The sequence below is a fragment of the Podarcis raffonei genome, chromosome Z (genome assembly GCF_027172205.1).
Source record: "Podarcis raffonei isolate rPodRaf1 chromosome Z, rPodRaf1.pri, whole genome shotgun sequence".
NCBI classification, from domain to species: Eukaryota; Metazoa; Chordata; class Lepidosauria; order Squamata; family Lacertidae; genus Podarcis; species Podarcis raffonei.
Genome location: NC_070621.1, coordinates 33429826 through 33456275, shown reverse-complemented (window position 1 = coordinate 33456275; position 26450 = coordinate 33429826). Strand labels below are relative to the sequence as shown.

The 26450-nt window shown below is 43.1% G+C and overlaps 1 protein-coding gene across 5 annotated transcripts in view; it reads right to left on the bottom strand.

Moving 5' to 3' along the window:
- Positions 1–1160: 1160 nt before the first annotated feature.
- Positions 1161–26450, bottom strand: part of ENOX2 (ecto-NOX disulfide-thiol exchanger 2) — a 41269-nt gene continuing 15979 nt past the window's right edge. For 4 of the 5 annotated variants that reach the window (XM_053373219.1, XM_053373220.1, XM_053373222.1 and 1 more), the window contains 13 exons: positions 24998–25129; positions 23860–23997; positions 23257–23463; positions 21598–21831; positions 20322–20534; positions 17103–17209; positions 13363–13474; positions 11053–11234; positions 9832–9939; positions 8730–8792; positions 6728–6836; positions 5703–5788; positions 1161–1380 (listed from right to left, as the gene is read on the bottom strand). In XM_053373219.1, coding sequence (XP_053229194.1) covers positions 1246–1380; positions 5703–5788; positions 6728–6836; positions 8730–8792; positions 9832–9939; positions 11053–11234; positions 13363–13474; positions 17103–17209; positions 20322–20534; positions 21598–21831; positions 23257–23463; positions 23860–23997; positions 24998–25129 — 1826 coding nt within the window. In that variant the 3' untranslated portion in view covers positions 1161–1245. Of the gene's footprint in view, positions 1381–2956; positions 3087–5702; positions 5789–6727; positions 6837–8729; positions 8793–9831; positions 9940–11052; positions 11235–13362; positions 13475–17102; positions 17210–20321; positions 20535–21597; positions 21832–23256; positions 23464–23859; positions 23998–24997; positions 25130–26450 lie in introns of all 5 variants that reach the window. The other variant, XR_008328412.1, reaches the window with a different exon arrangement.

Below are 26450 nucleotides of genomic sequence, written 5' to 3'. Positions count from 1 at the left end.
CAATTTCTTCTAAATAGTTGTTAAAAGCAACTGTGGAGGGGTCCAAATTGAACTGGGATCACAGAGCCAGGAGAGAGAAGAGACTGAACTTTTCTTCCATGCTATTTTTTAAATCTGCATTGGCATCTTTAATTTGTATTTAATTAGTTGTTGTTTTTAAATCTGTATAGGAATTGTTTTTAAGAAAATTTTATTCATTTACCACTTGATGTTTGCCCCTGCCCCAGGGCAACTTTGGGAGAAAGGGTAGGATATGAATTTAATAAACAAACAAAATAACCTCCACTCACTCAGGAGCTGTCATTTTCTCACCATGACAAATAGCAGCTTCCAGGGGAGAAAGGGGAGATTTCAATCAGGAAAGCAGCACAATGGAATGAATTTTTAATAGACCACCCCCGTCTACTGTAGCACTGCAGTCACATTTCAATCTCCTTTCTTCCACAATGGCTATTAAAATGAAATTTAAAGAGACAGCTGGTCTGATCATGGACCACCAATGTGTCATCTAGCCTGGCCCTTACAAACCTTTGCTAGGACAACTGTTCCCAAGTTTAAACACATGGAATGTGCTCAAAGCAGCGAATGTAAGCACCCAGGGGAGGGTGGTCCATTAGGGCAAATGGAGAACTGCCCCACAAAGCTCAGTCTGCTCTCAAGCAGCTGCCACCTGCCTACCGTCTAACTTGCATCCAGAGGGTGGCACTGGCTGTCAGCTTCCTTCCCGTTAGTCTAAGTGTTGCCCTTTTAGAACTCAGAAGGGAGGAGGATATAGACAAAATTAGTTGGCTCCAGCTGTCGTTGGACGTGGCTTGACCAACCCTTGGCCTCCCAGTCTTCTGCTCTACCACACCCAATAGCCACCACTGGGAGCATCTCTGCATACACACTAACAATGGAGGTAATGCAACTGACTTGAGAAACCCCAGAACTGGAACCAGCTGAAAAAAAGCACTGCTTTGGTCTTTCCACAATTTCCATAACCGTTTGAGAACAGATAGGTCCAAAATGACTGATTCTGTCCAAATAAAAGTCATGAAACAGAGTAATCGCAGCACTGAAATGAAATATCATATGGTTAGTTTCTAACAGAAATGTTAGGTCTCTCTGGTGGCTGTAAACCCACCCAACAAACAATTTCTGTTGCAAAATGGCAACAATTTCTGCTTGCAATCTTTCTCTTTATTATCAATGATAGAAATCAGAAAAAAAAATTCATGGTCCAAAGTCCTATTAGCTTCAAGTTCATGTGGCTGTTTTCAGTCCATCAAAGCCACAGAATTTCCACCTTTTTTCAAGGCTTGCTCCAACACCACTCATCTCCTGCTTGAAAGTGTGCTGGAGTCGCATCATGAGGGCTTCCACTTCACTAGCACAAATCTAGAAAAGAAAAACAGAATGTAACTGAAAACAGCTCAAGACAAAAAAAAAAAAAAAAAAAAGGACGATCCTCTCAGTTCACCATGAAGGGTTAACATTTAACACCTTGGGTGAGATGACATTTCAGGGTATCCTGAACAGATATGCCAGACTCACAATCCTGTTAAAGAACTTGGGTCACTCACTGTCCACTGTTTCTCTAGGGAGCTCTTGACTCCAGGGACCAGAAACACTACACCTACTACGGATGAACTGCACAGCCCACTTTAAAAGATAAGTGAGAATCAAAGAGCCCCCGATCTTTCCAGGGGTTTATCTCTCCCCTCCCCCTCCCCCCCCGCTCTTCGGTTTGCAATTCACTGGCTAGAACAGGCATAGGCAAACTCAGCCCTCCAGATGTTTTAGGACTACAACACCCATCATCCCTAGCTAACAGGACCAGTGGTCAGGGATGATGGGAATTGCAGTCTCAAAACATCTGGAGGGCCGTGTTTGCCTATGCCTGGGCTAGAATATGTGGATAAAATCAGGAGGTTGTTATTGAAGCACAATAGATTGTGTGACCACAGCACTTAAAATGCAGAGGTTGGGAATCTTTGGCCCTCCAGATGTTGCTGGCCTCCAATCCCCCATCAAAGCCAGTTAGTTTTAAATAAATAAATATATCCTTTATTAGACATAGCAAACCACACATTATCAAACAGACACGGTATACAAATTGTGCAAAATACAAGCTCAACATAACAAGGTTTGTCCCAGTCAGATCTTTAACTCCAGATAAAATCAATTTGCATAAATAACACAACATTACCACATCACCAATCAATAAAGAACCACTAAATCTCTTTATAATGGCCCAGTCTTTCCACATGGACAGCACTCAAAAATTCAGCCACTATTAAAGTAATTTGATCATTCCTGTCCGAGAGCAGGTCCTGAACCGTTGGTAGCATAGAATTGAGCCTATTGAGTTGTAAGGCCTCTAATTAATTGTCTTCTGGCACAAATGCCAAAATCACAAGAAAAGAAAATAGGTTCCAAAGTATCAGGTTCCTGTTTACTACATATGCAGAGACGCTCTGATTCTGGGAGAGCTAAGTATCTTCCTCTTACTATCATCGAGGGAAACATATTAAATCTGGCTAACAAATACAGCCTGCACAATTCATGATTCTTCAGATTTGTCATGTATCCCTTTTGAAAATCTCTACAAAATGGGAGATTTAAATAGAGAGGAGAGCAAGTGCTGTGCTTTGCAACCTCAAGAGTGGAGAGAACACCTTTTTCTGTAAGATTCTTCCTGATAATTTCCCAAATATCTTTGGGGTCAGAATTTTCAAAGTCAGTTAAATTAAGCCCTATCAAGTTCAATTTTCTCCTACAAATCAGTGATAAATTGTAAATTACATTATCACTTAAGAGGTCGTAAAGGAGAAAATTAGGCGATAGGGCTCTATCATGCAGGAAGATCCAATATTTCAAGGTTCTCAACCATACTCTTACTGATAAAGGAAGTATACCCAACTCACAACATATTGATTCATATTTTACAGAATTTGCAAGTCCTAATAATGACCTCAGAAGAGATGCATGGAATTTATCCAACCTCTTAAGGTCACCTGAAATCCACACTGGGGTGCCATATAAAAGTTGGGTACAAAGTTTCGTATCAATCACTTGCAATACAGCTGGAATATATCTATTTCCTACAGGAGAAAAAAAAAAGATTTAATATGGTGAGCTGTCACTTTAGCCTTAGCTATTGCAGCACAGATACAGTATGTGTGTTCCAATTCATGTTATTTTTAAATACAATTCCCAGATAATTGAAATGCTTCACTTCTTTTATTAGATGTCCATTGATTATCCAATTTTTTGGGTTCCCTCTTTGTAAATTGCATAATTTTTGTCTTATCATAGTTAATTTTGAGGTTATTAAGAGGGCAAAAGTTTGAGAAACTCTTAAATATTTTTTTTAAACCCAAAGAGGAAAGTGAGATAATTACCGCATCATCTGCATATAGTAATAAAAAACCTGGGATACTGTTTAAATAAGGAATATGAGTGGTTACATTTTGAAGAAATAATGGGAGGTCAGATAAAAAGAGATTAAATAGGGTAGGGGCCAAGATGCAGCCTTGCCTAACTCCTCAGTTATTCAGAATTGGACCTACAAGTCTACCATCTTTTGAAACTTTAACATATATTTGGTTACTGGAGTATAAACATTGAATCAATGTAAGCAGGTATGGATCAATACCGTGGTATTCCAATTTGGTCTACAGTTTATTACGATCGACCAAATCAAAGGCACTTTTTAAATCGACAAATGCCACAAAGAGTCTTCGTTTGTTTCTCAAGACATATTTGTCCACAAGATGACTTAACACTAGACACTGGTCAAGAGTTGAAGGTCCTGCCTTGAAACCAGCTTGTTCCTTACCAGGTAGACCTTTTGTAAGCATCCATTCTTCCAGTTTAATAAGCAGAGTTTTGGCATAGATTTTACTTATGCATGGTAACAAACTAATAGGCCTGTAATTCTCTTGGCAATTCCTATCATTTATTTATTTTTAAATCAACACTACTATTGAGTTATTCCACAATTTAGGTACAAGGCCTGAGTGATTGATAGAGTTAAAGAGCTGGACAAGATTAATGGCCCACCATTCCACATTTAATCTCAACAGGTCTACTGAGATGCCGTCCATACCAGGGGATTTTCCTTGCTTAAATGAAAGAATTCTCCTTTTCATCTCCTCAACCGTAATTTGAAATTGTGTGGTTATTGCCGAAGAAGATTTAAAATTTTCCATCTTAAAAACTTGGGAGTCATAAAAAACAATGATAAAATGTGTAATCCAAGCCTCATCACTTATATTAGAGAAATCAGTGGTAGCTTTTATTAAAACGAGTGCCCAAAAGGTTTTGGTATCTTTAATTTCTAATGCAGTAACAATTTTGGACCACCTGGCTTGTGAAAATACATTTTTTTTTCCAGGAGCATGTTCTTCAAAGCATTTTTCATTTCAAAATAGGTCTTCCAGAGACCTTAGGAGTTAGTGATAGAGGCTTATTTTAGACAAGTTCTAAGTTCTTTCTTATGTTTGATACATTCTTTATCAAACCAGTTATACTTATTTAAAGGTTTGTTGCTGAACTGGAAATTTAAAGAAGAAAATAATTCCTGAATAGTATTATAATAATAATCAATGTCTGGCAAAGGCAATGCCAGTTAGTATGGCCAATGGTCGAAAATCATCGGGGGGGGGAGTACAACGTTATCGGGAGGGTCACGGGTTCCCTATCCCTGTGCTAAGTAATGGCTTATGTTGCAGCTACAGGTGGGTGGAATTAAGCCTGGGAGGTAGGGAAGGTAGCCTGTTCTGCATGGGGTTACCCTCCCCTAGGGGTAATCCCAGTTTCAACATTGTCACTGGAGGTTCTGGTGGCCTTGGTGAGTAGAGAGTGCCTATTTCCATTTCCAGCTGATTTGGAGCCATGCTCCCTTTTGGACAGAGATGTGCTCTGGTAACTTCCAGAACGGACTCCTGCCTATTGCAATGTGCTCTATGTGGTTCTGTCTTTGAAGGAAGACTTGCAAAATTGAATTGGTCCAAAATGCAGTAGCCAGTTTACTGGCTGCGGTTCCATTAAGAATTCACATACACCCCAGAACTAGTTGCCAGTTGGTTTCCAGACCAAATTCAAGGTGCTCACATTTAGTGTTTGAATTCCTAAATGGCTTAACCCCCAAATAACTGAAAGATTGCCTCCTTCTCTACAGATCCTCTTGGGTGTCACGACTGGCAGAGGGGGGTGGGGGCACTTGGTAGTTCCTACATCCTCAGAGGTCTGGGCTGGAGGGTCCAAAAGAGGGCCTTCTCAGTGGCAGCACCTAAGCTGTGAAATTCCCTGCCCATGGAGCAGCTTCTGGCACCTTAAGTAGTTTTTGTCATTTGCTGAAGAAACACTTCTTTACCCTTTGACACTAGATATATACTTTATGTTTTAGAACCCACCTCTTGACTGTAATTTCTTTTAACTGAATATTTAATATTGTATTTTTAAATCGCTGCAGCCTGCCCTGGGACCTCAAGGTGAAAGGCGAGCAAGAAATAAAATGATAATCATCATCTGCAGGGACTCCAAAATCCATGGGACGACTCCTTGGCTGGCAACAGCTTGGGCTTTTATTTATTAAATTTATATTTCCACCTTTCCTCCCAGTAGAGCCTAGTGAGGCTTTTAATTGTGTCACAAGATGTCCCCAGTGGCACAAACTTTACTTTGCTCATCAGACAAGAGGTGCAGGCACATACCTTGCTATCAAGGCGCTGGAGGTAGGAACAGATGTATTCAATGCTCGCTCCAAAAGGGTGAACGTGCAAGAAGGTTGAGATTATTCCTAGAGAAACAAAATTAATGGAGTTACATCCAGACTCAGATGCTTGCAGAGAACACATTTGTCTCTACTGTGAGCATTTCTGTATCTTTGGGGAAGAGCAGAAGCTGCCTTTTGGCTTTTCAAAATGTCGTGGGAATGCCCAAGCAGCAGGTCATTAGTGAAGGAGCATGTCACCTCCATATGTTTTTAGCTTCCTGCTCCCATCAGCAGCAGTCCAACAACATCTGGAGATCCACAGGTTCTCCACTTCTAGTGCAGAGAGATTCACACTGCGGGCTCCAACTTATTTGTTATAATATCAGGTGTTATGTATGTGGGCCTGACTCAGGCCAGGCTGCATTAATGGTTATCAGACTGGGCTGCACTTCTGGTGGGTGGATCAAGCCCCAGACAAAAGCATCCAGGAGTACTTCTGAGCCGATGAACCTTTGTTAATAAGCTCTCAGAACCGATTTTGCCTGGTTGGCAAAATTATTCACAGCTTGGTGTGTTTTGGGAATTAACCAAGAGAAGGTCTGCCTGTTGATTAAAAAAAATACTGACACATAAACTTGTGTTTGCTTCAGGACTGCATCATCTGTCCCACCCATTGGAAAAGTTTTTACTTTTATGGGGAAAGGCCAATTTGTTGTACAATAAAGATGCTTGGAGTGCATAATGAATTTAGGTTGTGCACATTGCAAAAGATAATGAGCCTTTACACCTGAGCTTATAGAGCTGGCATATTTTGGGGAGAGGGAGGTGTAGCTGGGTGTTAAAGAGCACATGCTTTGCAAGCAAAAGGTCCCAGGTTCAAGGTCCCAGCCTGAAACCTCGAAAGGTTGCTGCCAGTTGATACTTAGGTAGATGGACCAATGATCCAATGGTGCCCAGCAGCCTCCTATGTTTCTGTGTGGAATGTATCCCAGCCTCAACAATACTGTGGCCGGTGATCCTTACCCACTAGCAAAGCTTCCCTTTCTGATTTGATAGGGCTGCTGTTGAGTCCTCTCTCAAGTGTGCTCTCCTTCTCCTGGCACACTGAGCAAGCTGGTGAAAAGTCGTTGGCCTAAAGGCAATTACAGATAATTACTTTCTAGCACTGATTTGTATCCTAGCAATCTGTCAATTAAGTCACCAGCTGCATCCTGCACAGTAAGCATACTTTACAAACAGTAAAAATATTATAGAATGGGTATAGGATAAAGGAGCTGGAGAAAACAAATTAGAAATTATTCCAAAGGGCACGCATGCACACCCACCCACCCCTGAATGGGCATTGACTTCTTCACTTACAATGGATTTTTATTTTTATTTTGCAATTAGTGTAATATTCTTCAGGAAAACACACAACTGCAAATCAGAGTCAGCCAAATTTGTTGTCAGCCAACAAATGCGAGCTTCTCTCTGCAAATGGAAACAGCAGGTGTGGGGATCTAGATTGCAGCAGGGGAATGCACTTTTCCCTCCCCTCTATGGGCCTGATCCAGTTCCCCCCTTCCCCTAGCACACTGGTTGTTTGTGAAAGAAAGAAAAAATCCCCTAGCACACTGGTTGTTTGTGAAAGAAAGTAAAAATCCCCTAGCACACTGGTTGTTTGTAAAAGAAAGAAAAAATCCCCTAGCACACTGGTTGTTTGTAAAAGAAAGAAAAAATCTTGCACTGAAGGTAAAACCTTTACATCACAGGTAGTTAGCCTCAAGATGGCTTTTAAAAGGGATTAGACTAATGCATGGAGAAGAGGTCTATCAGCGGCTAGCATAGCTAAACAGAACTTCCATGCACAGAGGCAGTATCTCTCTCTGAATACCAGGCGCTGGGGAAGGGCATCATTTCCTTGCTCAGCTTGGAAGCCCCTAGAACAGGCTTCCTCAAACTCGGCCCTCCAGATGTTTTTGGCCTGCAACTCCCATGATCCCTAGCTAGCAGGACCAGTGGTCAGGGATGATGGGAACTGTAGTCTCAAAACATCTGGAGGGCTGAGCTTGAGGAAGCCTGCCCTAGAAGCAACTGATGGCTGCCTCTGAAAACAAAAATGACAGATTGGGCAGACCTCTGTCTAACACAGCAAGAGTTAATAATAATAATAATAATAATAATAATAGTAATAAAATTTTATTTATACCCCGCCCTCCCCAGCCAAGACCGGGCTCAGGGTGGCTAACAACCAATAATAAAAACAAGTTGATTAAAATACAATTTTAAAAAGATTAAAATACAACATTAAAACATTAGGATGCAGCCTCTTCACAGGAGGAGAAAGGAAAAAGAAAGAGGGGGAGGGAATCAAACTTATTCTAAGCCAAAGGCCAGGCAGAAAGAAATCAGATCCCTAGGGGCCCTGGTCTCATGAGACAGAGCGTTCCACCAAGCTGGAGCCAGTGTTGAGAAGGCCCTGGCTTTGGCTGCGGCTAATCTAACTTCCTTAGGGCCTGGGACCTCTAGGGTGTTGCTATATATAGACCTTAAGAAAGTGGGAAGCTTACACGGTGGGGATAATCCATCAGGGAACAAAATGGTGAGGGCCAGCTAAAACTGAATTAGCCCAAAGAAATCTAAACAAAAGTAGGTTGCAAGATTTTCATAATCATGGAAGATCTAGTAAATCAGACAAAGGGTGCAATTCCATAAAGTTTGAGAACAGTAACTGTTACAAACCATGTAATCACCATGACTAGAATTAAGCATCACATGTCATAGGGAGAAACTTCAGTTCCAGTGCAGAAATAGAAAGGGGCAAAAGGATGGTTTTGTACCTCAAAGTCACCATTGTCACCATTGTCTATATTACCTCAACAGGTTGGTTGAGGCTCATTCTAGGATTTGTGGCAAGCGAAAGAAAATACTGCCTGCTACCCTGCATAGTAGGACTGGGTTAATAAAAAAGCAGCCATATTTGAACCTGAATTCACAAGGAAATATAAAAATAGCACTATGTCAAAGTATTCAGAAAGAAACTTACGAAACTCACGTGGTCTTGATCATTGGAGTCTTTCCCCCATTCTGGTCCAGAAGCCAGCTCTTGCTATATTCAGTTGGAGAAACAAAAAGTCATAGTCCCAGTAGCATGTTATTCTTGTTAGTTGAACCACTCAGCACTTTTCCCTCTCAGTTATAAACATCACCTTATCAAACTAAGGCCGAGTTAACAATCAAGAACAGAATCATGTGCAGCCACTAGCCCAATATTATTATTTTAAGATGAGCAAGTTTTGTGCAAGTTCCCAAAGAAGTGTCTAATAATTAAAAACAACAGCAATATTGTAAAAACTCATTATGTGGGGAAAAGTCATACAGGCAGGCAGTATGAAATGCAACACTGGCTTGAGACTACAAGACTTTTGACATGTAAAAGATTTAAAGTCTCAACGGATGTGATGCAAGTTACCCAACTTCATACACCTTTGCTCTGTTCATAGCAATGCCAGTAAATAGGTAAAGATACCCCTGCCCGTACGGGCCAGTCGTGTCCGACTCTGGGGTTGTGCGCCCATCTCACTTAAGAGGCCGGGGGCCAGCGCTGTCCAGAGACACTTCCGGGTCCTGGGGCCAGTGTGACGAAGCTGCTCTGGCGAGCCAGCACCAGCACAGTGCACGGAAACGCCGTTTACCTTCCCGCTATAAAGCAGTACCTATTTATCTACTTGCACTTAAGGGTGCTTTCGAACTGCTAGGTGGGCAGGAGCTGGAACTGAACGACGGGAGCTCACCCCGCCGCGGGGATTCGAACCGCTGACCATACGATCGGCAAGTCCTAAGCACTGAGGTTTTACCCACAGCGCCACCCGCGTCCCGCCTGCCAGTAAATAGGTTACTACATAATTCAAGACTATTTTGGCAAGACCTAGATTATGTATGTATGTACATTTTTATCCCACCCTTCCTCCAAGGATAGTGGGCAACATAAATGGTTCTCCCTATTCCATTCTTTTTATCTTCACAACTACCCTGTGAGGTGGGTTTAGGTTGTAAGAGAGAAATACTGGCTCCCAGTTACAAAGGGAGCTTTATGTCCAAGTTAGGATGGAGAGCCAGCAAGACCAGCAGCTGGGAGCAAATCTTACCTTTTCATTTAGGCTTTCAAGCAATTTGTCGAGTTGTGCTTTTTCTTCATTGACTTTTTCCAGTTCAGCATCTCTTCTTTCACATTCATCTTGGAGTTTCAGGAGATGCTTGGAAAGAGGAAGAGAATAGTTTCACCTATTGTATTTTTAGCCACCCAATCCCATACACTGAGTAAAGTACAAACAAAACCGAAACCAGTATTAGACAAACTAGTATTTATTTATTCATTCATTAAATGAATTGGCACCTAGTTGGCCACTGTAAGAACAGGATGCTGGAAAACATGGGCCCCTGGTCTGACCCAGCAGGGCTGTTCTTAGATAAAGTGTTACTTCCTCTGCTCTGTCTACTTTTCCACTGTTTTATCCCCTATTTTATTCCTACCTCTCTCCCAGCAGAGCTACTTTTCTGGCAGGACCTATCTTCAAGGCATTGAGAAACATTTATTATATAACATCCAGCCCATTTTACATATACGGCCAACTGCTCATGGTATACAAAAGTTGCATACAAAAGTTAAAGCTACCTGAGCTGTTCATTTTTAGAGGACACCCCTTTTTTATTATCCAAAACACTTGCTGTTGTTCTTTCTGGGGATGAGAGAGCCTTTGTAGTCTCTCTGACTATCATAGCATTTAGGAACATAAAAGATGTTCCTGAAACAGCTGCTTGGAATAAACAATTTAGGTGCCCTTTCATGGTGCCAACTCTGTGAAGAAGACCCGCATTAGTCCATGTGATTAGGTCCATTAATTGTTCTACCAGTCACATGGAACCACACTGATTAACTCTTTCCCCAGCCACATAGAAGCAGTTTTACAACTACATCAGAAATCACATTTCAGAAATGCATTCAGGGAAGGCTCTGGCACTGTAAAGCCTAAACAGTACTGCTCTGTAGTCAAGTCTACTTCTTAGTGAGGGAGTATTCCCATGTTGCAATCTTGGAAAGAGATTTGGACATGTTGACATGTTGCAAGCTTCACAAGGGCATTTATTTTCACTCCAATAAAAGGCATCAGTAGAACAGCCTTCCCCAGAGGTTAGGGCTACAACCCCCGTCAGCACCGTCCATCATAGACAGTGGTCAGGAATTATGGGATTTGGAATCCAAAACGTCTGGAGGGCACCCTATTGGGGAAGAGAGATCTTCTTTGGCACAAGGCAATTACTACAAATATTCATTGGAGGTGGTTTCCTTTTGCAGGAAAGAGTCCTACCTGCTGCATGCCTTGCAAAGCCTGCTGGAGAATCTTTAATTTCTGGTCTTTGCTTATGTCTTCATCTCTGTCCACTTTGCCCTGCTCTTGCTTTAAGAGATCCACCTCATTCCTGTAGGCATCAAGCTGACATTTTAAGCTGTCATTTTCTTCCTTCAGAGCTTCTGCTTGAGATATTAGAGCTGGGGGTTGGGAAGAGAAAAAATGGGAAGGTGGATACACCTATTGTCCTTGGAATTAGTTTGACCTTCATTGTTCCCCATTTGTTTTTTTTTTATTTTCTGGAACACCTTCTAAATATATGCTTAATTCCTTAATAAATGTATTGGAGATGTTTGTGTTATACATGTGTTATACATCAGGGTCTGGTCTCACCTGTTTTGGTAATTTGCTCTGTAGGCACCCATGACACAGCTGTAGTATGGACTGCGTCAGACTGATCTGTAGTTTGCATGATACCATGCATGCTTTGCAGCAGGGGACAATAAGCAAATGCAATGGCTGTACATCACTGGAACAAATCATTTTCTACAGGTCCCATCCCCTGTATTAAGTGGTGCCTCAGACAGCTCTTTGTGGAACTACAATTTCAGATTTTATGGGAGAATCCAGATCTGCAGGAACTCAAACAATGTACCGTATTTTTCGCTCTATAGGACGCACCGGACAATAGGACACACATTGTTTTAGAGGGGGGGAAACAAGGGGGGGAAATTTCTCCCCCTCTCTCTGCCCAGCGCCCCTTCAGCGAAGCGGCAGGAGGCGCTGCGCAGAGAGGGGGAGAATTTTCCCTCTCATGTTTCCCCCCTCTAAAACAAGGTGCCGTTTAAGGTGCGTTCAGTCACCTTCAGGTGGCTACCTTGGAAGCCTGGAGAGTGAGAGGGGTCGGTGCGCACCGATCCCTCTCGCTCTCCAGGCTTCAGGTTCCTTTCGACCTGCTCTTTGGGGCTGGCGGGGAGAAGCCCACCACCAGCCCCAAAGAGCAGGTCGGGGAGCAGCGGAAAGGCTCAGCGGAGAGGCTGCTGCCATAGTCGCGCGTCACCTCTCCAGCTGGGAGAGGGTCGCGGGGCTATGGCTTCTTTAGCCCTGCGCTCGCTCTCCCGGCTGGAGAGGTGGCGCGCAGCGGAGAGGCTCCTGCCATAGCCGCCCGTCACCTCTCCAGCCGGGAGAGGGTCCCGGGGGGCTTCTTTAGCCCTGCGCTCGCTCTCCCAGCTGGAGAGGTGACGCACGGCTATAGAAGCTCCTGCCATAGCCGCGCATCACCTCTCCAGCCGGGAGAGGGTCCCGGGGGGCTTCTTTAGCCCTGCGCTCGCTCTCCCAGCTGGAGAGGTGACGCACGGCTATAGAAGCTCCTGCCATAGCCGCGCATCACCTCTCCAGCCGGGAGAGGGTCCCGGGGGGCTTCTTTAGCCCTGCGCTCGCTCTCCCAGCTGGAGAGGTGACGCACGGCTATAGAAGCTCCTGCCATAGCCGCGCATCACCTCTCCAGCCGGGAGAGGGTCACGGGGCTATGGCTTCTTCGCTCCATAGGACGCACACACATTTCCCCTTCATTTTTGAAGGGGAAAAAGTGCGTCTTATAGAGCGAAAAATACGGTATATAGGTAGGTCATCTAGAAATATGAGATCCCCAGTGCAGGAAATAACTGCAACTAGCTCTGCCATTTCCAATCAGCTACTGTTTCGTAACTGACTCTAGCTTGAAAAACCTGGGGCCCTGATTAAAAATAATACCGTAGATTCTGGCATATAAAATGACTTTTTAACCCCGGAAAATCCTCTAAAAAGTCGGGGGTCGTCTTATACGCCGGGTATGGGTTCGCTGGGCAGCGGCAGTGGGCGGCGGGCTCCACACCGGGAGGAAGCTGCCCGGCGAAGCTGCCCAGCGGTGCTAAGCCGGCTTCACTGGGCAGCTTCCTCTCGGCGCAGAGCAGAGCCCACCGCCCACTGCTGCTGCGGTGGCGGCAGCTTCGGCAGCTTTGCTGGGCTGCAGCAGTGGGCAGCGGGCTCTGCGCCAGGAGGAAGCTGCCCAGGAAAGCTGGCTTAGCATCGCTGAGCAGCTTTGCCAGGCAGTTTCCTCCCAGCGCAGAGCGCACCGCCCACTGCCACTGCCCAGCGAAGCTGCTGTGTATAAGACTGGGCGTATAAGTCAACCAAATTGGCAGCTGCCAATTTGGGGGGGTCGTCTTATACGCCCAGTCGCCTAATACGCCGGAATCTACGGTAGGTAAGTAGAACACACATGCTTGAATACTGCTCACCGCTGAACTTGAATACTCTGGCTTCCTTTCAACACAGTGCCAGTCATACCTGACTCTTCCATCTCCTTGGCATCTGATGGTTCTGTCTCGTCGTCAGACATTTCCATTTCCTCTTCTCGTCGGATGCCCATCAGCTCATCATTCTGAATGTTGCGGATTTCCTATGATTTAAAGAGCATTTTTTATATATATAAAAGAAAAACTAAATGCTACTGATTGCTCTGCATGCTGGTTCACAGTTAAGAACCTGCAGGAAGTACCAGGAGAAAAGGAATAGGGGGAGAAGTGTAGCGACTTTGTGTTTGGTAATGGCAAGCTTTGGACACTTAAACCTATCAAGTTCCTAATTTGTGCAATTTGATAAAATTCATTCACAGAATTTTGGGGTGGGGAAGATTAGCATGGAATTCAAAGCAACTCCTCCTTGATGATAAATATTGTAACTTACACAGAATGTTCAGAGAACAAAATGCTTTATGTTCGTCCATTTTTTAATCCTCAAGTAATTGAGGATTGAGTAATTTTAATTACTCAAACAAGCCTCATGATCATTTCATTCCTTATACACATGGCTGGGGAATGATGTAAACCAAAGCCACCCCAGTTCAACTCTTGAGCTTCTGGGACACCAGATCTTAGCAACAGTCAGGTTCTAAGGTAGAAGTGCAGTCTGTCTAAAAAATGGTTATTTGAAGGAAAGGGTGGGGGAAACCTAAGAGGTTTATCCTTTGGCTATTGCCTGGATATTAGGGAGAGAAATCCCACCAAATCCCAGCCCCTTCCACAGATGCAAACCATGGAGGGTCCTATTGCAGCAAGGGGGTAAGTGAATAGCAGTTCCAGAATACACAGAAAAGCCACATGGCAGCTAAACAGAAATGAACAACCAGACAAAAGTGTGATGGTTAAAGAGATGGAATGATTTGCTCCTAGGGCATTGGGGACTTTTATGCTAGATTTATGTTACCCAGCCTAGTATTGCTTACACTGACTAACATCAGCTGTTCAGAATCTCAGGCAGAGAAGAGGCTTTCCCAGGGTTTTTTTCCCCTAGAAAAAGAGGTGCCGGAACTTGTTGAGCTTTTTTAGGGGGAGCAAAGTTGTGCCAGGGAACAGCAACACAACAGAGGTGCTAGAATGCCCTGGTCTTTCCCATTACTGCTACCCAATCCTTCCAACTGGAGATACCAGGGATTGAACCTGCAACCTTCCACATTAAAAGCACCAACAAAAATAAAGGAATGAATGAATGACCTACTTATGTGACACTTACACACAAAAAAATTGCACAAATACAATTCAGTAGAACAAAATATCATTATACCCGCCTTCCTTCTCCCCTCAGCCCTTTCTTTTTCCCCACACTGAACGTTACTGAACTGTGAAAAAGACCCTATGAATTGAAAAAAGAGACACTATATGTACTTTTATTACACAGTACAAATCTTTAATAAAATAAAAAGTAGGCAGCATTCTTCCCAAGTTCCCAAAACTCCATATTATGGCTTTCATCTCACACTATCTCCTTTTTTTTTGGATGAAGACAGATCAATACTGGAAAGTGCTGAAAGGTTTCTTAATGTCAGACAATCAAAGCCATCAAGACATAGGTCCTTAAGAACTCTCTATTAATATGTCCCTACCCAACCACTAAAAGTAGGTGGACTACGCATGTCAGGGTGTTTTCTCTTACAGTACCAAAGGTGTGGAATTGCTCTCCAGACGGAGGCCAATCTGGCCCCATCACAGCCAGCTTCCTGCCACTCTGCAAAAACATGGCCCTTTCACAGAGCCCTTGGCAGACAGACAGCAAGATCATAAGCAATACTACTGTTTGGGCCAATTCTCTTTGTTGCATTTTAGTTGCTTTTTATGCTTTGCTGGGATTCGTTAAGACAGAGAGGCAGGATAGCAGCGTTTTTATAAATAAACATAAATGAAAATGGTTTTGGAATAAGCGTGCCAATTACTCCGCAGGCACAGCAGGACAGGATCTAAATTTCATTTATTTATATCCTGCGTTATTCTACTCCAGTTACGAAACTACCAATAAAATCGTGCAGAATACTTGCCATATGTTCCAGATCACAATTACTTACCTGAAGCTGCCACAAACTGCAAGGAACCTCATTGTATATTTGTATTTTAAACCAGTTTAACACATGCCCAGTTGCTTCTCACCCCAACTATTTATCACTGCGATCCAGAATAATCGTGAGCAAACTATGAAATCACACAGAGTAGCACAGGCACCACTCTTGAACAAGGCCAGACATAAAGGCACCTTTGCTTAAAAATTGCCATTCTATATCAATGTTAGTTATGGCCTGTTTGAGTACTAAGCTATACCATGGTTTCATGTGAATCCTTATATCATTTGCAAGTATGTCTTAATGTAAGCCAGTATGGCAAAGCTCTGGCCCTCCAGTTGTTGTTGGATGAAAACTCCTATCATTTCTGACCATTGGCCATGCTGGCTGGTGCTGATGAGAGTTTGAGTCCAACACCAGAAGTTTCTGGGGAAGAACTTGGACTGTCTTCATTTCCATGTTTCTTATGTTCTCAGTTCTGCATGCCTGACAACTGAATGCATGCTGAACATTTTTAAAGCTTCTATGGATCTCCTTAACCAAGCCTGTCCATCTCCAGCCCTTTCTAAATCATATAAGAATACTCAGCCTCTTCATAATTCTACAATGCACCACCACTTAGGGGCTTCGTTCAAATTATGCCTGGCACATTCGCCATTTCTGCTGTGGGCTTCAGTAGCAGACAGACTGCATGGTTGCCCAGAATTTAGAGTCAGAATAGGTCAAAGAGTCAAATCCTTGCAATAGCAGAACTTCTTTAAATCATACCTGACAGTAGTTCATCTGGTCTCATCAAATGTGTGGAGAGAAAAAGCATCCAGGGAAGGAGAATCCATACTCCTTTGTTCAACTATTACAGCTAAGAATACTTATTCACATGAACCCAAGCTCATCTGCAACTTGAACCCAGCGCAACTGCTCTTTTCTCCATAGTGTCTGTCCCCCGTGGGACATTTGTAGCCTTGTTACAGCCTCATGGCTAATGCTAGAACAGCCACATCTTTCCAGGCATTTAAGCTAAGAAGAGCCCTGGCAGATCAGATTGAAGGCCCACCTAGACCAACATTCTGTCCCCACAGTGGTCAACCAGAAGCTTACAGGAAGCCCACCAACAAGACACCCCCTCTCCATGTTCCCAAACAGCTGACATTCAGATGATTGGAGGCTACAGATGATGACCTCCTTGCCATGGTTCTAGCTACCTAAGTTTTTATATGACTACTGTGTGTGTCTTAAAGCACCTGAATCCACCCTAGTATAATAGTAATAGTAATTATTATTATTATACCTCACCCATCTGACTGGGTCACCCTAGTCTCTCTGGGTGGCTTTCAACATATATAAAACATAATAAAATGTTAAACATTAAAAAGCTTCCCTATACAGGGCTGCCCTCAGAAATGAAGAGAGCAGAGCTACTATCTTTAGGTAATGGGCATAATGCTGCCCAAAAATGCAAGTACAACTATTTCTAAAGAGCTTCATTCATATCCCACTATAATTCTGAGCTTCTTCTTAATAGTGTTCACCAATGGCTGTTCTCTTCCTCTCCTGAACTTCCTCGTGCTGTGTTTTGCTATGAACCTAGCTCCATGTGCGTTGCTACTTACCTTCCAGAGCAAGGTTGGAAAAATCCATCCTTTTATAAGCAAGCCTATAGGCCAAAAGGAGCTAACAAAAAGTAAAAGGAAGTACCAACCTCAGCTTGCTTGCACCATACGCTGATGTTCTTACGTTGCGCTTTCGTGAAATGGTCCCAAGCCTTTTGTTTGGATGCAGAATGGTACACGGCCACTATCTGCTCGACTGCAGTTTCAAAATCAGCAGGCAAAACCAGGCCACAATATCATCCAGAGAGGGCAAGAGAAAGGAGTAAGAGAGCGGGATCAGGCAGGTAGTCCAGTGAATCTTTTTCTTATGATGCTTTGCTGGGTGGAACCATAGCTGAGAAAGATGGTGCTCAGGAAGAAGCCAGAGCCTCAGAACTTGGAGATCAAAGCAGCACAACAGGCAAGATATGTTTGTATGTCCAATCAGGCAGAAGCCAAGGTAACAGAGTAAGCTGTCTTGATGAGGAGGGTGACACTAAACACTCAAAAAAGGAGTTTCTTAAAAAAAACTCAAGAGGAAGAAAAGCACTCATGTAAAAAGAAATAGATGCTTGGCCAGAGAGAGAGAGAGAGAGAGAGAGAGAGAGAGAGAGAATTTTCCCCCCTGCTTCACAAACATTGTGTCATAAATAGGGCTGGGTGTATTCCATAAATCTGTAACTGCAAATAAGTACTGGGCCCAAAATCCTGCACACTGAATCTTACCTTGGTTTTTAATTCCATTTCTAGTCCTTACTACCACAGTGATAGACTTGGAAAAATCTCAGAAGCCAAAAAGAAATGGAGTGTGACTTCCAGCGGAGCTTTAATATTCGCAATGGGTTGGCTTGCTTGTAACACTAAGGCAAACAATGGTTTAGCATGGGCTCCCAGAGAGGAAATCACAGCCACTTTACTTCTCCTCTTGTTCTTCTGCTGCTGCACTGCTCTGAGCTAAGCCATCATTTTAGCTCAGCATGTGATGAACCCAGGATTGTAACTTGTCTCACTCCAGACAAACAACAGCAAGGTCTGTTCTTGGGTTTACAACTTATGGTTTGTCTTGATTGAGAATAATAATAATAATAATAATAATAATAATAATAATAATAATAATAATATATTTATACCCCGCTCATCTGGCTGGGTTTCCCCAGCCACTCTGGGTGGCTTCCAACAGAATATTAAAGTACAATAATCTATTAAACATTAAAAGCTTCCCTAAACAGGGCTGCCTTCAGATGTCTTCTAAAAGTCAGATAGTTGTTTATTTCCTTGACATCTGATGGGAGGGTGTTCCACAGGGCAGGTGCCACTACCCAGAAGGCCCTCTGCCTGGTTCCCTGTAATTTGGCTTCTCGCAGCGAGGGAACTGCCAGAAGGCCTCGGCGCTGGACCTCAGTGTCTGGGCAGACATATCCTTTCCCAAAACATATTCCTGCAAATTTCTAGCCAAAAGGTTTAGACAAACCATGAACCTTAGTTCAGTCAACACAATGAGCCAAACCATGGCTTAGCTCAGAGCAGTAAAGCAGCAGAACGAGGGAAGGTGTGTAGCAGCAGTGATATCCTCTCTGAAAAGCCTCACACTCATGCATTTGTGCTGAGCATTTGGCTTAGCATTACATGAGAACCAGTTTTATGACTAGATTATTTTTAAAAATCACCACATGTACATATTTGCACAGCTTACATGAGAAGTTACAACGCATTGTTTTCCTCGGGATGGAATGTTATTTTAAACACCAGAGTAGGGCCCTGCTGGTGATGTGAAAAGTATGATATGCTACCCCACATTCAGTAAAGTAATATAGGTCCTTTCCTAAAACATATTCCTGCAAATTTCTAGCCAAAAGGTTTAGTTGTGAAAGATTATCTTCCCTGAAAGAAGCTAAAAATCCATCGCATAGCCACAGGTGATTGGCTTGAACACTGGAGAGGCTACTGAATTGCTCTTACCCTGGCTAAAGATTGACCAACACCAACATGATGGCAGGATTCAGGTCTGAGGTTCCCCCCAATTGCTACTTACTGTAACTCCTTCTGGAATCCGGGACCAATATATTTTTTTAAGGTTAACAGAATAAAACAATTCAAAACAAACACTAAGCAAACTGTAAGGGACTGCAGAATCCTCTTGGTACACTCAGGAGACGAATGCTCACACTGTGCTGTGATACATAACAAGGTGACCTTAAAAGGCCAGGAGGCTGCTAAGGTGTCGGCTTCCCCAGCGGTGAGGCAGTTGCTGCCTGCCAGGGACTTGGTTGGCTAGTTACTCAGTTCCAGAGAATGAAGGAGAGAAAGCTCTGCAGGACATTCAATAGGAACAGAATCTCCTGGTTCGAAATGGATCCTGGTTAATAACAGGGCAATGAAAACTGCAGAACACTCCCAGGGCTCAGAAGAGCATCAAATGTTTTGTATATAACGTTTAAAGTGACGCAAAAAAGGAAAAATGAAGCAATATTACATTACCTTGAAGGCTTAAATCTCCCATTTAGTAAGATGATCTGTAGATCCTCAAAGGAACAGGAAGATAAGGGATTTGGCTATACACCTACCTTTGTTGCCTAAGCCTCTCAGCAATCGCCAAAGGTACAAGGCTGTGGTTAACAAAGGAGCAGCCTGCGGGTAGGAACATCACTAAGGCAGAAAATACCTGCACATTCCGAGTGTGAACAGAAATTAAGAAGACACTTCAAAGAAGATTCAGAAGCTTCAGCTGGTGCAGAAATAGGTGGTCTGTCTCCTGATGCAGTATGTATGCTGCAAGTACATGACATCTACTAAGGCTCACTACCATGTTCTTTCCTGTGTCCCATCCCATTAATCACCCAAGAATGCTCTCCAGACTGTACCATTAATTTACCAAAGAAAATGTGCACAGTAGGAGTTTCATGGGCTTTTTTGTTTGTTGTGTCTGGGGCCCATTTTTTCTTCAGAAACCTATCAGAATAAGATTTTGATAGTTTTCCAGAAGCTTTGTAAGATTTTATTGTTTCCATTGAGCATTTATGGCCTGGTAACCTTTCATTCATTTAAAATTAATTTTAATATCCAGCATTTTATCTGTTAAATGGTTTGTTATGTTTTTCCTTTTTTAAAATGTTTTCTGGTTTTCTTTGACATTTGTACGAATGCAGCATGGTGGTTTAGAAATTTGTAAGAAATAAACCTAAATATGTTTCCTAATAAAGGGAATGTATGTTCCGGATCTGTGTCTCTCTCTCTTGTTCAACCTTCAACTGGAAAAAAAGAAAACAAAAAATGGTACATTTCCATCAAGTGAAGCTTTGAAATCCTGGTTGCAAGCCCCAAACACTTACACTGAGCAAGAATTCCTGAGAGTGCAACCTTGAACTTCTCCTTTGCTTCTTCCATTTCCTTTTCATGGACTGCTTTCTCATTTGTAAGCCGGCGGATGTGGCTGTTGACCGACTGGATCATTGAGTAGAAGTTGTTTGCAGTCCGTCTGTTCACTTCCCCACGCTCTATCCAGGCCAACAGTGTCTGCACCGCTTCCAAAAACTTGGAATCATCTGACCCAAGAGAGAAACACTGCTCAGGTACAAAGCACTGGTGAATTTTGCAAGTAATACTATTTAAATCATCGCTCCCTGTGTGAGAGTTTAAAACACAAAAACATAGTAAGATGTTTGATAGGCTAAAATGATATTGTTTTGTTACTAGTGCTCTGCCAAAGCTTCCTGTGGTTGCTATAGGGGTTCTTTTGTTATGTTTTTATGGTATAATATATTTACATTTATATATTAAACATTAATTAAGTCACTTGGGGGACACGGGTGGCTTTGTGGGTTAAACCACAGAGCCTAGGACTTGCCAATCAGAAGGTTGGCAGTTTGAATCCCCGTGATGGGGTGAGCTCCTGTTGCTCGGTCCCTGCTCCTGCCAACTTAGCAGTTTGAAAGCACGTCAAAATGCAAGTAGATAAATAGGTACCGCTCCAGCGGGAAGGTAAACGGCATTTCCGTGAGCTGCTCTGGTTCGCCAGAAGCAGCTTAGTCATGCTGGCCACATGACCCGGAAGCTGTACGCCGGCTCCCTCGGCCAGCAAAGCGAGATGAGAGCCGCAACCCCCGAGTCGGTCACAACTGGACATAATGGTCAGGGGTCCCTTTACCTTTTAAGTCACTTGGAGATGTTCAGGTAACAAGCAACAGTCTAATTAATACTACTGTTTTGCATAGATTTGCATGAAATGATCCACCCAAGCAAGGCAAAACTCTGAAAGGCTGTGATGGATGAGATTAACTCCACAGACAGTTGCAATGTACTCATCTGTTGTACGTCTACATGGGATGGATCACATCTCAGTGGAAGAGCATCTGCTTTGAATGCAAAATGTCTTGGGTGCAATCCTTAGAGTCCCCAGTTAAAAGGATCAGCTAGGAAGTGATGAGAAAGATCCTTCTTCTTCCAAGACCCTGGAGAACCACAGCCAGTCAGAGTATATAGTACTGGGTAAGAAACAGATAACTCATCTGATAGGGTACAGGACAGCTTCCTATGTTCCTAACCACCTGCCACAATCCTCATGCAACAGCCTGCCAGTTTGGGACATTATACTACAGCCCTATGTACCTTTTAGCTTCTCAGCAACAATACTGCACTCATAATACGAATAGTGGACAACAGGAGGTGGGGAGGGAGGGTGGAACTGCTTTTCTGCCATCCTTCTCCGATGACGCTCTTCCCGGGCAAGCATCCGCTGCTTGCATTCCCACTCGTAGAAATCATCCCGGGCTTGAGCAAAATCCACATGCAGGCGCCCTGTGTCCTTTTTATCAGTGCTGGAGCCCAGCCTGATGCGATATCCTGGCAATGATAGTTACAGAAACAACCATCAGCAGTTTCCCTGTGATAGGGAAGTTTTTAATGTTTGATCTTTTATTGTGTTTTTAATATCCTGTTGGAAGCCACCCAGAGTGGCTGGGGAGACCCGGCCAGATGGATAGGGTATAAGTAATAAAGTTATTATTAATATTATTATTATTAGACTGTTCCTCTGTTTCCCCCATCTGCAACATGGGGGTCTGCCTGCTTTGTCTCCAGAGACTGCCAGAGACACCTATCAGAGGAAATGTGAACAGCTACAACTCAGGCTTAATAACATCCATGTTCAAACTGGATAAAGAAATGAACATCAACTGCTACGCATGCTCATCCACACATATCAATATGTTTGATTTATCAATGATTGTATTACATCTATGATGCAGACCAGCTACACAGCTCAAAAACACTTCAGGTAAATTCTGTTTGAAATTGTAACTGCAATATTTGCTAAGTTGTAAACATCACAAAGTAAGCTACATGGGAAGGGTGAGCATCAGGTGAAAGGTTGCTGCGGTTTCTGTTAAGTTGCTGAAGCCTTGCCAGATCCCTCTTACAACTCTGGAGGGTGGTTCTCATAGGGTACAGTGACACTGACTGGACAACACATGTTATTCCAGAAGGGAGGCTAACCTCCAAAGTTCTCCAAAGAAGCCATGTTGGTTCTGGATAGTTTGAAAAGGTGGTAGTTTTCAATAATCAGCAGGTATTATAAAGATTTCAGGCCCTGAAGGAGCGCCTCCACCCTTGTCATTAAGCCCAGCCACTGAGATCTAGCTCAGAGCCCAAGCAGAGGACATTTTTTGGTAGTGGTGCCCACCCTGTGGAATGCCCTCCCATCAGATGTCAAGGAGATAAGTAACTACTGTATACAAGGTTTACCTTTAGGATACATCTGAAGGCAGCTATGTATAGGGAAGTTTTTAATGTTTAATGTTTTATTATGTTTCTGTATATGTTGGAAGCTGCCAAAAGTGGCTGGGGAAACCCAGTCAGATGGGCAGGGTACAAACAACAACAACAACAACTATCATCATCATCATTAATCATAGAGACTCACTGCTTGTTGCACTAGAATTATTCCCTCTCTTCATGAGCTGTGCAGCTCACAAGAGTTCCTTACTGTTGTTTCATGCTGACATTTTTTAGCTTGTTGGAATTTTGGAATTGGGCATTTTTCTGTTTTTATTAGACAAATTTATGAAAGCTATTCACAATGGTCTGTGTCACCATTGCATGTTATAGTGAAGTTAAAAGACTCCTTAGCCAAATAACTGAAACTGGTGAGAGATGACTGTACAACTGGGAAAATGGAAGGGGACACAACAGACATGACTGCATGTGGCTTTTGCAACTCTACAGAAAAAAATTATCTCTGAGTCAAAAGCAAAGACAAACAATATCTACCAGACAAATAAATAGCCTTGTCCACCATGTATTCCTCAGAAAAACGGATGTGGCAGAAGTGCTTTTTGCTTTTCCGAAGCGCTAAGATCTCTCCACACTGCTCAAAAATCTCCACAACAGTCTCTTCTGTTGCATTTTCTGGCAGTCCTCCAACAAATACCGTCTTGCATCCAGGAGGTCTTTCCCTTGTGGTGGGAGGAGGGAGATCTAAGGACAACAAGAAATATGATACATAACCATGCCAGAAGCAAAAGACATCTGGTATTCAACTACAATCCGACAGCAACTGCTGCGCATTTGTGTTTAAGTGTCAGAAGGCTTGGCCAGCTCTGGCCTCTTCCACACTTGCACTTGTCCTGTGCCTAGAAAGCACAGATCTACTTGCCCCATGCTTGAGGCTCCCAGCACTCCCGTTGAGGTGGTCCTGCAATCTAAAAGCTATTCTGGCTTGGCCAAACTATAAAAAATATCCTGTTGGGAAAAGAGCTTCTTCTTCCTTCCATGATCTGTACATCCACCAGACAATTCGTCAGATGTCCCTCTTTACTTTCAATCGTTACCAATTGATCCCAGTGCAACTACAAGAATTATGGCAAGGATTACTTGAGTTAGGTGGGAAGAGTGTGCAACTTTTGCAATGTATGATCTCCTTAATCACTGGTGGTGGCACTATTTCCAAGCCAGGCATCAAGGGACTGATTGGTGGGATCCCAGTCATCATTCCAAGCGCAGGGTCGAAGTCTGAAATAGAGAGGACATCAAGCTAGAGTGTTTCAGCTGCAACTGCACAATAATTCTAACTAGGAAAGCAGATTTTTTCCATCAATAAAATCAAAACTTAAAGGACCTGAGAGATACATAAAGCATACATAAAAAATTAGAGTCATTTGGCAGCCCACATAATCCCACAAAAGCCAGTTCTCATGCATAGGAGGACAAAGATGTGGACAGGCAGGATTGAAGAAAAAGAGAGCTCACAGTACATCCCAACACTGGGAGATTAGCCTCACTTCCTCCCAGTTTTGTAACTGAAATGACAGTCATGCATACCACCACACTGAAAGCTGGCTCAGGCATCTGTTTTGCCTCTTCCACTCCAGGCTGCCTTTCCTTCTTTTAATTTTAGAAGTGCTGCATGAGTACTTATGCATAAATCCATTCATTCAGTCAATTACTTTTTTTTTTTTAGGAAACTTTTAAAAAAGTGCTTAACAGCTCTATAGATGGAGTGGAGGTGTTTTTTGGTAACATACAAGATGGTCGGCCAATCAGGCCGATCACAGTCAGATTCTGCTTTAAAGTTGCAGAGCTGTTTTTTGTTTATTATCGCAGCCACTCCTAAGGGCCAAGTAGACAGAGCACTCAGCTGATTGTCTAGTCTTGCAAAGACCCTTTCAAAGTGCTATTTTGCAGGGTGCTTTGCAGGTGCTGCCGATCACCTGATCAGTGAAACCTGCAAACACCTTTTCAGATAATCCAAGTTTTGACCTACCCCATAACTGACATCATATATGACTTCCAATAGATGTAGGACAGATGGGCATGGCTTCCCTGAAAATGGCGTTGTTGGCTAAATAAGGAGGCCTAACAGGCCTAATCAGACACAGGCCAGAGGTTCCCCACCCATTTTAGGCTATGGATCTTGTGTGTTCTCTGAACATTTACTCCCCTTAACACTCCACTGGAAAAATTCAGCATTGCGTGCTTGCAGCAGTGATACCAAACCAAGAGCACAACCTACCAGGCAAAAGAGGATCTCCTGTTATTCCCATTGGTGCCATCCCCAAGTTATTCATTGCAGTGGTCCAGGCTGTTGGGTCTGACATGCCCAAATCCATTGGAGGAGACTCTAGATTCAGATTTGGGATGCTGTCTGCAGAAAGGATTATGATTGACAAACATATTAACAAATGTACTTAAAAAAAAAATTATCACTATTACTTACCCCAATTTTTAATTTTTTTTACTAACGATAAAACTGGAAGAGAAAGTGATAGAAACCAAATAAATCTCCCCTATAAAATGACACCCTGCATATCTTGACAAATGATGGGATAAATTCTAAGGGGAGAGTAGGATGCAATAAATACTCACTTTAGGCACAAACTATTTGATGCAAACCACATTTGCCTGTGCTCCCCTCCCGAGTATCATCCCATCCCCCATGTACCAACGTCTTGTTCTTTCCAAAATAAGAGCTCTAGTTGTAAAGGCACAAGTCTTAAAATAGATCTGAGCCAGCACTTATCATGGGCCCCAGAATGATCCTCTGATGGCAGAGTATAACCCCTAAAAAAAACACACTAGGCCATAATCCAGGGCAAAGTCCATGTGTTATCTGCATGTCCAAAGGCCAAATCCCACTGTCAAACTCCTGAATACATTTTCAAATTCTCTCCCATCTGCCCCAAGCTTAAAAAACAGTGGAGAGATTTGGCATAAGAGCAGCTTCAAGTGGCAAAGTCACACACAAAACTTAGTACATCGCAATGCCATCTTAGATCTCATGCCGAGTACTAGTAGTTTAAATTTGTTTGTTTATTCTTTTACTTATATCCCACCCTTCATCATGAAGCCCTTCATCTCAAGGCAAGTAACAGCAGCAGGGTTGCCATATTTCAAAAACTGAAAACCCAGACACAAAAGTTGTTGTTGTTTTGGCCAAAGTTATTGATGCCCATACATTTCAGCAATTTCCACCTGGATACTGTTTCCGATGTCCGAATCCCGGGAATGTCTGAAAAATTACGGTCTTATGGCAACCCTAAACAACAGGGCAATACACAAGTAATGGAATTACCAGGAGGACCTCCCCAGCCCATCTTGAGGTTTGAGCAGGACAATAGGAAAAACACTGACTGGCGAAAACTGCTTCTAGGGAATCTCACCTCGCATACTAATGACAATTCATCTGTCCTTCTCTGTCTGAAATAATTATTTGGCTCCTCCCCTTGTACCTGTGATTACTCTATTCCAGCTCAACAGTGAAGGGAAAGCACTGGGGATGGAATGCTTAGAATGAGCCAACAGGCCCTTGCACATCTCATCAGATCAGTTTCCACTGCAACAGGTGTACTTTACATCCTCTGACCCATTCCTTTAATTGCCTGAAGAACTTGTAATTCAATTAACTCCTACCTTTCCTGGCCACTGGCCATACTGTCTGTGGCAGATGGGAGTTAGAATCCAACAAT